Genomic DNA, 13520 nt, shown 5'->3' with positions numbered 1-13520 from the left:
GGGCAACATAGTGAGATCTTGTCTTTTTTTTTTTTTGAGGTGGAGTCTTGCTCTGTCTCCCAGGCTAGAGTGCATTGGCGCCATCTTGGCTCACCATAACCACCACTTCCCAGGTTCAAGCAATTCTCCTGCCTCAGCCTTCCCAGTAGCTGGGATTACAGGCATGCGTCACCACACCTGGCTAATTTTTCTATTTTTAGTAGAGATGGGGTTTTGCCATGTTGACCAGGCTCGTCTCGAATTCACCCGGCTAATTTTTGTATTTTTAGTAGAGATGGGATTTCACCATGTTGACCAGTCATGAACTCCTGACCTCAGGTGATCTGTCTGCCTTGGCCTCCCAAAGGGCTAGGATTATAGGCATGAGCCACGGCGCTCAGCCATGTGATCCCACCTTAACAAAAATACTTTAAAAAAATTAGCCAGGCATAGTGGTGTGCACCTGTAGTCCTAGCTACTTGGGAGGCTGAGGTGGGAAAGCTCGGGAGTTCAAGTCTGCAGCGAGCCATGATTGAACTACTACACTCCTGCCTGCGTAACAGAGCAAGACCTTGTCTCTAAAAAATAAAAAGACTTCTACCATCATCCCTCTTGTTAAAAGGCAATGGTGAGTTACTGTTTAATGAGTAGACTTTATTTGTGACGGTAAACATTTCTGGAGATGGATGGTGGTGATCGTTGTACAACATGGTGAATGTATTTAATGCCACTGAATTGTGCACTTAAAATGGGGAATTTTATATTATGCTTACTTTAGAACAGTAAAGTTTAAAAAATTACAAAAAAAAAAAAAGAAAACAAGAAAAAAAAAAACCAGAAGGCTAGTCTTTGCAGGAGTGGAACTAGGACTTTGCGCAAATTGCAGACTTCCTTCACCCCAATTTTCTTTTTCTGTTTTAATGAAGCACAGGATATTTACAATAAAGTCCATAAAGTACACTAATCTTAATCTTAGCTATAAAGCTCATTGCATGTTTACATTTGTTTATACTTGTGTAACCACCACCCTGTCAAGATGTCGAACGTTCCAGCACCCCAGAAGGTTTCTTTTCAGTTGTAACTCCGCGAGAGGTAACCACTATTCTGACTTGTATCACCATCATTTGATTGTGCAGCTTTTAAACTTAATACAAGTGGAATCAGGCAGTGTATACTCCTTTGTGTCTGCTTCTTTCCCTTGGCATAATACCTGGGACAGCCACCCATTTATTAGTGTATCAGTAATTCCTTTTTTTCCTATTTGCTGTGTAGTTCCCATTGCATTTATCCTTTCTGTTGAAGGACATTTGGGGTGTCCTAGTTTTGGGCTGCTATAAAAAAGGTGCTATGAACATTCTTTTGAGGGACCTATGTACTCACTTCTCTTGGGTGTGGATCTAGGAATGGGATTGCTGAATCACAGAGGACTGTGTGCTGTGCTCACTTAGGAGTCTCCCTTCTTCGACTTGGTGCCTTTCAGCAAATGTTTGTCCTACCCGTTTCATGACAGGGAAGAAAGCGAACCAAGCACAGAGGGCGTTGCTTTCTTCTATTTTCCAGCCTTGGCGTTAGTAGATACTGCCACTTTCCAAAGCAGTTATGCCAGTTTACACTTCCACCCACAGGGCATGCGTGTTCCGGTTGCTCCACAGCCTCACCAACACTTGCTGTTGGTGTTTTTTCACCATCAAGCTATGGTGGGCTGAGGGTAGTTATACCCTGAAATTTATATGATGCAAAGATGGAAACTTTAAAAAATTGTGGAAATATTTAAACTTCTAACTCTCAGTAAATGACCCCAAAGCCAGTGGAGTAGGATGGAGCAGGGCTTTTCCCCTCAGCCTGTGTGATGGGCGGGGCTCGCCCACTGCATGTCCACATTGATTTAAGGGCTTTCCATACTGTGTGCTCCGGATGTCAGATACATTAGACGGCTCTGGGCAGCTGCCTTCTCCAGTCTTCTGGCACCATTCCTCTCCAGAGCCTTCTTTCATGAAGACTCAACAGTGGTTGAGAGAATTTAGTTGTGGTTTTTCTCATTAACCTCAAATGTAATCTCTCTGGGCCTGAAGTGTGGATCACTTAGGAGTCTCCTTTCTTAGACTTCAGCACTTTTTAGTAAATGTTTGTTCCATGACAGGGAAGAAAGCAAAGCCAGAACAGAGGGCGCTGCTTTCTTCTGTCTTCCAGCCTCCAAGAAAGTTCCTTTCTCACCTTTGAACACATTTTCTGTGTGAGATGGTCTACAGAATGCGCGGTGGTGAGGCCACAGCAGATACTCAGATTGTTTCTCTCCCTCCACGTCCTCCTGGCCTGTGCCATGAGCCCTTTTTTGTTGTCCTTGAATTTCTTGTGCATTGCCCTACCCTGCCTTTTGCTTATCTCCCAGTTCTTTTTTCATTGGTTCCCATTCTTTTTTTCCCCTTGCAGCAAAGCAGATTTATTTTTTATTTAATATTTTTGTTTAGAGACAAGGTTTTGCTTTGTCACCCAGGCTAGAGTGCGTGGCACAGTCATAGCTTACTGCAACCTTGAACTTCTGGGCTCAAGCAATCCTCTCACATCAGCCTCCTGGGCATCATCATGCCCAGCTAATTAAAAAAAAAAAAAAAAAATAGTGAGACACAGTCTCGCTGTGTTGCCCAGGCTAGGTTTGAGCTCCTGAGCTCCAGCAGTCCTCCCACCTCAGCCTCCCAAAGTTCTGGGACTACAGTCGTGAGCCACGGTGCCCAGCCACATTTTTTTAGGCTCATTACTTGAAGTGTGACCTGATGGTATTCTTCACGCACAGTCTTATGCTGCTGTTTGACAACAGTCGTGGGAGATCATACTCGGACCTGTAATGACAGAAACAGGTTTGCATTTTTTCACTTCACTCTATCATGCTACTCAAAGTGCTGTTACTGTATCTATGGGAGCTTGTTTATAGCGTCCTTCCTGAAAACCACCTCTTCATCCTCTCTCTTTCCCTCCAACTCTCTCAGCTCAAGAGGGCCAGCAGTGAGGACACGCTCAACAAGCCAGGAAGTACCACTGCATCGGGGGTGGCTCGCCTGAAGAAGACCGCCACTGCTGGAGCCATCTCGGAGCTCGCCGAGAGCCGCCTGAGGAGTGGCACAGGTAGGAGGGACCGGGCAGGCGGGACCCGGCAGGCCTTCAGTCCTGGCCACATGGAAGCACTTCAGTGACCCATGACCCATCCAGTCCTTCCCTCGTCAGATATTTCTTGACCACTTACCCTGTGCCGGACCTATTTTAGGCAGATGACGTCACTGCCCACAGGGAGTTTACATCTAGAGTGGGCAGACTGATGAGAAACAAAAGGTAACTGGGTGTGCTGTGGTTTCTTTGGTCCCTCCAGAGGTCCATTTGTCACCATGCATGTGTGAAATCCTGACATGCAGGCAGGGCGGTGTATGTTGTGGGGCTGTCTGGATGCAGAATGCATTAGAGAAATAAATGAACCCTGTCAATCCGTTGCAGAGGTGGATGTCTAATATTTGTACTGAACCCTATGGAAAGCTGGCAAGAGCCTCGCCCAGCAGCTGTGGAAGGCTGCTCAGAGTGACTTGGACGGCAGTGACAGCTGGAAGCTGTGAACCTTCTCAGTGTTACTCATTTTTTGAGAATCCGAAAAGGTTTTTCAATCATTATATTTGAGTTCAGAGCATGTGAAACATGCAATATCAAAGAATTTGTTTAATTTTCTCTTTGTGCATATAGATAATAACTCTAAGCTTTCATGGTCTAACTCTTACAGTGCAGCCCTCAGTGTATTGCTACATTGTCTAAGATGGGAAAATAACTGAAATACATCATTATTAATTTTTAATGTGTTGAAGGGTAGTACACTTATAATTTTTGTGCTTTTTTCATAAAAGTCACATTCAGGCTAGATCTCAAAAGGTATATTTTAATTCATTCGGTTTTCAAAAAGTTGAATCTGTGAAGACTATATATGGCTTTCTTTTATTGGATATAAGGGGAAATCGCCTGGTTTTTCTATATAATGGCTTTACCATTGTAAACACTGATATTGTACTAAACATACACACACACTTGGTTTTTAAAATACGGTAAACAAAAGTACCATTTATTTTTATCAAGCCAGCCTAACACTGATTCCAAAAGTTAATAAAGCCCCACTCAAAAAAAGACAGACTGGGAGGAGCCTAGGGGCAGGGTGGGAAGGAGGAGCAGCCGAGTCCCGGATGTGGGACAGAGTGAGTGTGGTGTGTCCCCAGGTGCAGGAAGGTGGCGAAGGGAGGTGAATCCCAGTGGATGGAGCGAGGAGAAGGGTGGGAGGAGAAAAAGGTGGGAGGAGGACCAGGTGGGAGGGTGGCAGTTCACTCAGGACCCAGCGGGGGCAGCACGATGAGGTGGGTCACAGCGTTCCTGAACGGCAGCCCTGAGAACAGAAAGGTGGTTGCTGTGTATGGAATTTTATCTGATTTGCTTTCTGTGGTCAGCAGTAAACTCAGCATAAAAGCCACCAGTGTGTATAATGGGAAAGGTGGGCTGATTGATGATATTGCTTTGATCAGGGATGATGATGTTTTGTGTGTGGAGGAGAGCCATTTATGGATTCTCAGACAGATTCTAAGCCACCTGAGGGATTGTCAGGATTCCACACAGACTGGCTAACATTAAATATTGGAGGGCGGTACTTTACAACCACAGAGAGCACTTTAGCGAATAAAGACCCTGACAGTATGCTGGCCCATGTGTTTAAGGACAAAGGTGTCTGGGAAATAACCAAGATCATAGAGGAGCTTTCTTAATTGACCGAAGTCCTGAGTACTTTGAACCCATTTTGAACTACTTGCATCATGGATAGCTTATTGTAAATGATGACGTTCATTTATTGGATGTGTTAGAAGAAGCAAGATTTTTTGGTATTTACTCATTGATTGAACACCTAGAAGTGGCAATAAAGAATTCTCAACCACCGGAGGATCATTTACAATATCCCGAAAGGAATTTGTCTGATTTTTGCTAGCAACTCCAACCAAGTCAGAACTGCGATGCCAGGGTTTGAACTTCAGCGGTTCTGATCTTTCTCGTTTGGACCTTCGATACATTAACTTCAAAACGGCCAATTTAAGCTGCTGCAGTGTTGCACATGCAAATCTTTGCTGTTTAAGTCTTGAACAAGCTGATCTCTCTGGATCAGTGCTTGACTGTGCAAATCTCCAGGGAGTCAAGATACTCTGTTCTAATGTAGAAGGAGCATCCCTGAAACTGTGTAATTTTGAGGATCCTTCTGGTCTTTTTTTTTTTTTTTTTTGAGATGGAGTCTCACTCTGTCCACCAGGCTGGAGTGCAGTGGCGCGATCTTGGCTCACTGCAAGCTCCGCCTCCTGGGTTCACGCCATTCTCCTGCCTCAGCCTCCCTAGTAGCTGGGACTACAGGTGCCCGCCACCACGCCTTGCTGATTTTTTTGTATTTTTAGTAGGGACGGGGTTTCAGCATGTTAGCCAGGATGGTCTTGGTCTCCTGACCTTGTGATCCACCTGCCTCGGCCTCCCAAAGTGCTGGGATTACAGGCATAAGCCACCGCACCTGGCTTATATTCTGATTTTTAACAGAAAAGCACTCATTTAATAGATGTAGGGAAACTAGATATTGTTGCCTTTTGAATACGGTAGGGGTGTTTATCTGGTTTTATGACCAGGAATAGTATATATTATATTTGCTTTTAAATAGGCGTGATGTAGAAATAGCATCTTGGTTTGAGATGCATTTGAGGATTTTAATTTATGGAAAGCACAACATATGTGATTATATTTATTGAATACCTAGATGTAGTATGGATATTTAAATTGTAAAAACTTTATGAAAACTTTGAAAAGGTTGTTCAGGCTTATAAATAGCTTTAGTGATGCCTCCCTCTTTAAATACCTGTCACACCATATGAATATGATGAGCTCAGACTCGCTAAGACTCTTTTTAGGTTCATTTTTATAATGTTTACTTTTTAGAACAAAACACTAGCTAAGTTAAAGTAATATCCAGTTCTTACTGATTGAGACAGAGTGGAAAGAAAGACATCATTGTACATCACTGTCATTCCAAAGGTACAGTGGAACTCTGGATGGAGGAAGAACTTACCTATCACTACAACACTTATAAATGAGCATTTCTCAGAATTTTATTCTAGGCAACTTCCACTCAACACCTAGTTTTCTCATACAGTCAGCACAAGCATAGGAAGATACTGCAAAACCAAAAAGCCAAGGTGCATCATTAATATTCATTTAATTCAAATACCAAATAGTTTACATAGGGCCAGCTTAGAAATAGATATTAAATCCAGATCTACTGCAATCAAAGCTTACACAATATCAATGAATATGGTAGAGGTGCCTGTTAAAAGCCAATGTAGTATAATTGCAGCTAGAACCCTACAGTGGGGAATGAGGAATTTTAAACATACATTTGATTATAGCCACCAAAATATATATGTATATATAGAAAGTAAAAATAAAGGTATTTGGCTGGTCCAAGAGGTAATACCAATCAGTCAGCACCTTGATTCTTTTACTTACATTTTTTGATTTTTTGTTTTTGTTTTTGTTTTTTGAGACGGAATATCACTCTGTCGCCAGGTTGGAGTGCAGTGGTGTGATCTCGGCTTGCTGCAACCTCTGCCTGCCGGGTTCAAACGATTCTCCTGCCTCAGCCTCCCGAGTAGCTGGGACTACAGGTGCACACCACCACACCCAGCTAACTTTTGTATTTTTAGTAGAGGCGGGGTTTCACCGTGTTAGCCAGGATGGTCTTGATCTCCTGACCTTGTGATCTGCCTGCCTTGGCCTCCCAAAGTGCTGAGATTACAGGCGTGAGCCATGGCGCCCAGCCTGTCTTTTTCTTTAAACAAATTTTAGCCCAATTTTCTTGAGTCATTTTCTCTCTGCAACAGCAGAGGAAGGGCCTGTACCTCCCTACCAATGACCTGGTGTCCTTACATCTGCCCTAAGAGCAGGGATATTAGCTGTGTCCACAGGGTTCTGAATTCTACAGACTCATCAACATGAGGCAAGGAATCATTGAAAACCACTTTTGTCTCCTTTGGGAGAATGACACATCTTTAGTGTTTATGTAGCCCTATTCTTCTATATCTAAATATGCAAAGCTTTCCTTAACAGTAAAGGGTACATATGCATAGTGGGAGGAGATCAGACCTTTACAAGTGAAGGAAAGCAACTTCAGAAATGAATTATTTTCTTTGCTTTATTATTTTTCCCAAGACAGAGAAGTATTGTATTGAGAGATTATCTATTTTCATAATCAACATGTGCCTAAATTATATTTAAATCATTTCACTCTGTACTATATTTTCAGGAATTATAGAATGTGTTATTCATTCACTTAAAGGTACCTCTATAGAAATAACCTAAAACTGCAGAAGGATCTGAAAGATCTAAACATATTGTGCCTAGAAACTGCAGATTTTAGATCTAATGTATATTGCATTAATAAACGATATAGTGTTGAAAAGGAAAAAAAAGACAGACTGATCCCATGATCAAATATTAATATAAAAATTTGAGATCAGCCGGGCGTAGTGGCTCACACCAGTTATCCCAGCACTTTGGGAGGCCAAGGCAGGTGGATCACGAGGTCAGGAGATCAAGACTACCCCAGCCAACATGGTGAAACCCCATTTCTACTAAAAATACACAAATTAGTTGGGCACGGTGGCGGGTGCCTGTAATCCCAGCTACTCAGGAGGCTGAGGCAGGAGAATCACTTGAACCTGGGAGGTGGAGGTTGCAGTGAGCCGAGATCATGCCACTGCCCTCCAGCCTGGGTGACAGAGCAAGACTCCATCTCAAAAAAATAAAAAAATAAATAAAAATTTAAAAAATTTGAAATAAAAATATTAGCACATAGGATTGAACAATACATTAAAAGAACAGTAGTGTACATCACAACTAAGTGAATTTATGCCACCCAAGAATGGATGAATATTACGAAATTTTGGAATACAATCCATCATACCATATTAACAGACCAAAGAAGAAAAACTGTACAGTTACCTCTATAGATGCAGAACATACATTTGACACAATTAACAATCTTTCTGATTTAACAACAAGCTCTTGATAGACTGTACATGTGCAGAGACATCTTTAATGATGTATGTGTCACAAACAAAAGCCAGCAATTCCCATTAAAGTCAAAGATAATTCAAGGTTGCTTACTATCACCACTGTCATCTAAAATTTTCTGTAGATATTAACCAAGGCAGTAAGATAAGAGAGATATGGAAGCACATAAATATTGGAAATGAGGGAGCAAAATGATGATTGTAATCAGATAATAACATTGTATGCTTTGAATTTCCTGAAAATTATGTCTTAGAATTTTCTTAAATTCTATTAGAGACAATAAGAGTTTGGTATGTGGCCAGTTGTAGACTATAATATATCAATAGCTTTTTTTTTTTTTTTTTTTTTTTTTTGAGATGGAGTCTCACTCTGTAGCCCAGGCTGGAGTGCAGTGGCACAATCTCGGCTCACTGCAAGCTCCGCCTCCCGGGTTCACGCCATTCTCCTGCCTCAGCCTCCCGAATAGCTGGGACTACAGGCACCCACCACCACGTCCAGCTAATTTTTTTGTATTTTTAGTGGAGATGGGGTTTCACCATGTTAGCCAGGATGGTCTTGATCTCCTGACCTCGTGATCCCCCCTCCTTGGCCTCCCAAAGTGTTGGGATTACAGGCTTGAGCCACCACGCCGGCCATCAATTGCTTTCTTATCAGTGACTAATTAGAAAAGATAATAATGTAAGAAACAATTCTATTTATAAAGGAATGAAAGGGCAAAATATTTAGAAATAAATAGTGTAAGCATCTATATAAAAATATCTTAAAACTCTTTTGAAGGAGAAGTCTTATGTCCTTCAAAGAAGACATAAATAAGTGAAAACATATATGTGATTCTTAGATAGGAAAATTAAATAGAATTAAGATTAAACTTAATTATACAACATATAAAATGTAATAAGGATGTCTGAATTATTCTAAGAATTCATTTTCATCTTGATTATAATATCAGTGGGAATTTGGGAGTGGAAGCATAATAAAATAACTGGAATTTATCTAAAACCCGTTGTTCTCAATGGGGGACGATTTTGCCCCTCCAGTTCCAACCCAGGGAACAACTGGCAATGTCTGGAGACATTTTTTTTGGCTGTTATGACTCGGGGCTGCTACTGCCATCTAGTGGGTAGAAGCCAGAGATACTAAACATCCTAGGATGCACAGGACCGTCCTGCAGCAGAGTGTCCTGCCCAAAACTATCAACAGTACTGCTGCTAAGAAATCCTGACCTAGCAGAATAGATATTCTAGAGTAACCAGGAAAATTCTGAAAATAGTAATCAGGGGATTAACCTTAGGCATTCTGGAACTGAAGAGGCGCTAGGCAGCTCAGTGGAACGGTGGACAAAGTGCAGAATACACTGGAAGATTTAGTAGAGGGGAAAGGCGGCATTTTGTATCACAGGGGATAATTCACTCAAAAATGTGACCGAGTAAGTATTTAGGAAAGAATACAGCTGGATCACTATCTCATTCCTCCCATCAAAATAAATTCTAAGAGGATTAAAGATTTAAATATTAAAAAATGAAACTGCAGAACTACAAAGAGAAAGCATCAGAGAATTAATTCGTAGTCTTGGCCTTGGAAGAGCCTTTCTAAGTAGGAACAAACACAGAAGCCATGAAAGAAAGGATGAAAAACGTACTTTCATAAATATAAGAAACTTCTTTGCAAAAAGAGGAAATTATTTGCAATACATGTAACAAAAGGCTTATTTACAAAGAGTTTATACAAATCAATAAGAAAAAGAAAAATAGGCCAGATGTGGTGGCTCATGCCTATAATTGCAGCAATTTGGGAGGCCGAAGTGGGAGGATTGCTTGAGCCCGGGAGTTCAAGACCAGCCTGGGCAACATAGTGAGACCTCATCTCTACAAAAATAAATAAATAAATAAATAAATAAATAAATAAATAAATAAATAAATAAAAATTAGCTGGGTGCGTGCCTGTAGTCCCAGCTATTTGGGAGGCTGAGGTGGGAGGATTGCTTGAGCCTGGGAGTTTGAGGCTGCCATGAGCTATGAACACACCACTGCACTCTAGCCTGGGTGACAGAGTGATACACTGGCTCAAAAAAAAAAAAAAAAAAAAAAAGGAAGAAAAGGAAAAATAATATAATAGAAATATATATAGCTCCCATGAAAAAATACAGATGGCCAGTGGAAAGATACTAAGCCTTACTTATAGTTCAAGAAATGTAAAGCAAGGCTGGGTGTGGTGGCTCACGCCTGTAATCCTAGCACTTTGGGAGGCTGAGGCGGGCAGATCGCTTGAGTCCAGGAGTTGGAGACCAGTCTGGGCAACATGGTGAAACCCCATCTGTACAAAAAGTACAAAAATTAGCCGAGCATGGAAGCGTGCACCTGTGGTCCCAGCTACTTGGGAGACAGAGGTGGGAGGATCACTTGAACCTGGGAAGTGAAGGCTGCAGTGAACTGAAATTATGCCACTACACTCCAGCCTGGGCAACAGTGAGACCCTGTCTCACAAAAAAAAAAAATAAATAAATAAAGCAAGCAAAACAACAACTAGGTATATAATTTCCCCTAATGCATTAGCAAAAATTAAAACAGTTTATCATTTCTGGTGTCATTAAGGGTATAAGGAGTCACATATGGTTGATGCACAGGGACAATTTGGTAATATCTAAATATTAATATAACCTTTGATCAAGCATTTCTGTTATTTAGCACTTAACGTTACTGATATTCTTGGAAAAGAATGCCAACATGTATGAGCAAGTTCTATTGCATGATTATTTATGATAGTATAATATGGGAGACAACCTAAGTGTGTATTCGTACAGGGCTGGTTGAACAATGTGATTTTGGTGCAGTAGAAGAGTATACAGGCATGAAAATGAATACAGTAGATTTGTGTGTACTGATTAGGAAAGATCTCCAAGATACATTACTAAGTGGGGAAAATAATATGGTGCATATGGTATACCCTTAATTTGGTTTTGGTTTTAAAAGTATATATTAATTATTAAAATCAACTTTTTTTCCTGGAAGGATGTCAGAATGATTCTCTTTAAGGAGAGTTACCAGAATTGAAAGTGGCAGAGGAAAATGTTTTCATTTTAGATTTTCCTGTGCTGTTTGAACATTTTTTTTTTTTTTTTTTTTTTTTTTTTTTTTTTTTTTTGAGGCGAAGTCTCGCTCTGTCGCCCGGACTGGAGTGCAGTGGCCGGATCTCAGCTCACTGCAAGCTCCGCCTCCCGGGTTTGCGCCATTCTCCCGCCTCAGCCTCCCGAGTAGCTGGGACTACAGGCGCCCGCCACCTCGCCCGGCTAGTTTTTTTTTTGTATTTTTAGTAGAGACGGGGTTTCACTGTGTTAGTCAGGATGGTCTCGATCTCCTGACCTCGTGATCCGCCCGTCTCGGCCTCCCAAAGTGCTGGGATTACAGGCTTGAGCCACCGCGCCCGGCCGAACATTTTAAACATATGCATACATTGCTATAAAAAATTAAAAGACAAGGTAAATGCAATATAAATTTAGACAATATAAATGTAAACTAAACTTTTTTTTTTGCCTTCACAAAATCCTTCCTCTTCTACTTGCCTTTTGTAGTGTTCTTTAGCCATTTGTTGGTGGATTTTTTTGTTTGTTTGTTTGCTTATAACATCTGCTCCTTTGCACAGGATTCTAGGAAAATACCTTGGTTTCGTATTGGCTCCTAAAGTAGACAAGTTCCCATGCCCCAAGGGACATTGGCATCCTTTATTTGTCAAAGAAAGGAAATAATTACATGCCTAATACACAGTGATGTTGGGGAAAAGGTCTGTGAATACTTTACAGACTGCAATGAAATGTAAGTGACAGTTATTATTCTCCTAGTTACACAAATTGTTTGTCGATTACTTCATTTAAGTGAAATTAAATTATATGACTTAATAGGGTTGAATTTGAAAATTACATTTTGTTTCTGAAGCTTTTATTTTTTTGTTTATTTTATTTTATTTTTTGAAATGGAGTTTCACTCTTGTTGCCCAGGCTGGAGTGCAATGGCGTGATCTCGGCTCACCATAATCTCTGCCTCCTGGGTTCAAGCGATTCTCCTGCCTCGGCCTCCTGAGTAGCTGGGATTACAGGCATGCGCCACCATGTGTGGCTAATTTTGTACTTTTAATATTGATGGGGTTTCTCCATGTTGGTCAGACTGGTCTCAAACTCCCGACCTCCCGATCCCGAGGCAGGCGGATCACCTGAGGTAGTTTGAGACCAGCCTGACCAACATGGCGAAACCCCTTCTCTACTAAAAATACAAAAAAATTAGCCAAGTGTGGTGGCAGGCACCTGTAATCCCAGCTACTTGGGAGGCTAAGGCAGGAGAATCTCTTGAACCTGGGAAGTGGAGGCTGCAGTGAGCCGAGACCGTGCCACTGTACTCGAGCCTGGGCGACACAGTGAGACTCAGTCTCAAAAAAATAAAAATACAGTTGATACAAAGATGGAAATTATTTAGCATGTTAGAAACTAGATGCTCACTGGACGTAAAGCAATTTTCTATAGGCTCAGCTGTGAAGAAAAATAATAAAATTAAAGGAAATTGAGGGAATTCTGGCAATATATAGTTGATTTCCTTTCAGAGAAATTTCCTCTCAGAGGAAATCAACCATATATTAGACTTGCAGGGGGCAGAATTCTTTTTATGGCATGCAAGACTTAGTTTTTATACTTTTGACTTGGGGACAAGTTTTCTACGTTGCATAGCATGGTATTATCTGTATTTTATTTCTTTCTTTCTTTCTTTTTTTTTTTTGAGATGGAGTCTCGCTCTGCCGCCCAGGCTGGAGTGCAGTGACCAGATCTCAGCTCACTGCAAGCTCCGCCTCCCGGGTTCACGCCATTCTCCTGCCTCAGCCTCCGGAGTAGCTGGGACTACAGGCGCCCGCCACCTCGCCTGGCTAGTTTTTTGTATTTTTTTAGTAGAGACGGGGTTTCACCGTATTAGCCAGGATGGTCTCGATCTCCTGACCTCGTGATCCGCCCATCTCGGCCTCCCAAAGTGCTGGGATTACAGGCTTGAGCCACCACGCCCGGCCTGTATTTCATTTCAATTGTGTTAATTTTGAGAAATATTTTTGTCATGAAATTTTAATACAGTATTTGTGACTTTGAACGCACAAGAATTAAACCTATAGTCGGCCTGTATTTTACTGTACCCTTTCCTGATCTGTCTTCAGGGAGAATCCCTGAAATCTACTCCAGGAAGAAACGTGTAATCTTTTGGTCGTAATAATGATATCATTGTCTCAGCCTTGCCTAGGGCGCCAACTTGCCGTCTGTCATGGGTGGTACTGGAACTGCTTGAATGGGAGGCATGAGCTTCTTCATTCTTCTCAAGGCTATTTCCAGTTTCTAGTTGCCAGGCCTTATGCTGTTCTCTGGGGCTATGCCAAAGTTTGTTCCAACAATAGCAAGAACA

At 41.5% G+C, this 13520-nt stretch overlaps 1 protein-coding gene and 1 pseudogene across 7 annotated transcripts in view; both read left to right on the top strand.

Annotated features, from left to right (window-relative positions):
- Window positions 1-13520, top strand: part of SPECC1 (sperm antigen with calponin homology and coiled-coil domains 1) — a 316918-nt gene that overhangs the window by 104312 nt on the left and 199086 nt on the right. For all 7 annotated transcript variants that reach the window (XM_030923259.1, XM_030923260.1, XM_030923264.1 and 4 more), the window contains one exon: window positions 2964-3099. In XM_030923259.1, coding sequence (XP_030779119.1) covers window positions 2964-3099 — 136 coding nt within the window. The remainder of the gene's footprint in view (window positions 1-2963; window positions 3100-13520) is intronic.
- Window positions 4354-13520, top strand: part of LOC115894812 — a 42983-nt pseudogene continuing 33816 nt past the window's right edge.

This window comes from Rhinopithecus roxellana, chromosome 19 (genome assembly GCF_007565055.1).
Source record: "Rhinopithecus roxellana isolate Shanxi Qingling chromosome 19, ASM756505v1, whole genome shotgun sequence".
Taxonomy (NCBI): domain Eukaryota; kingdom Metazoa; phylum Chordata; class Mammalia; order Primates; family Cercopithecidae; genus Rhinopithecus; species Rhinopithecus roxellana.
This window is presented reverse-complemented; position numbering and strand designations above follow the sequence as displayed.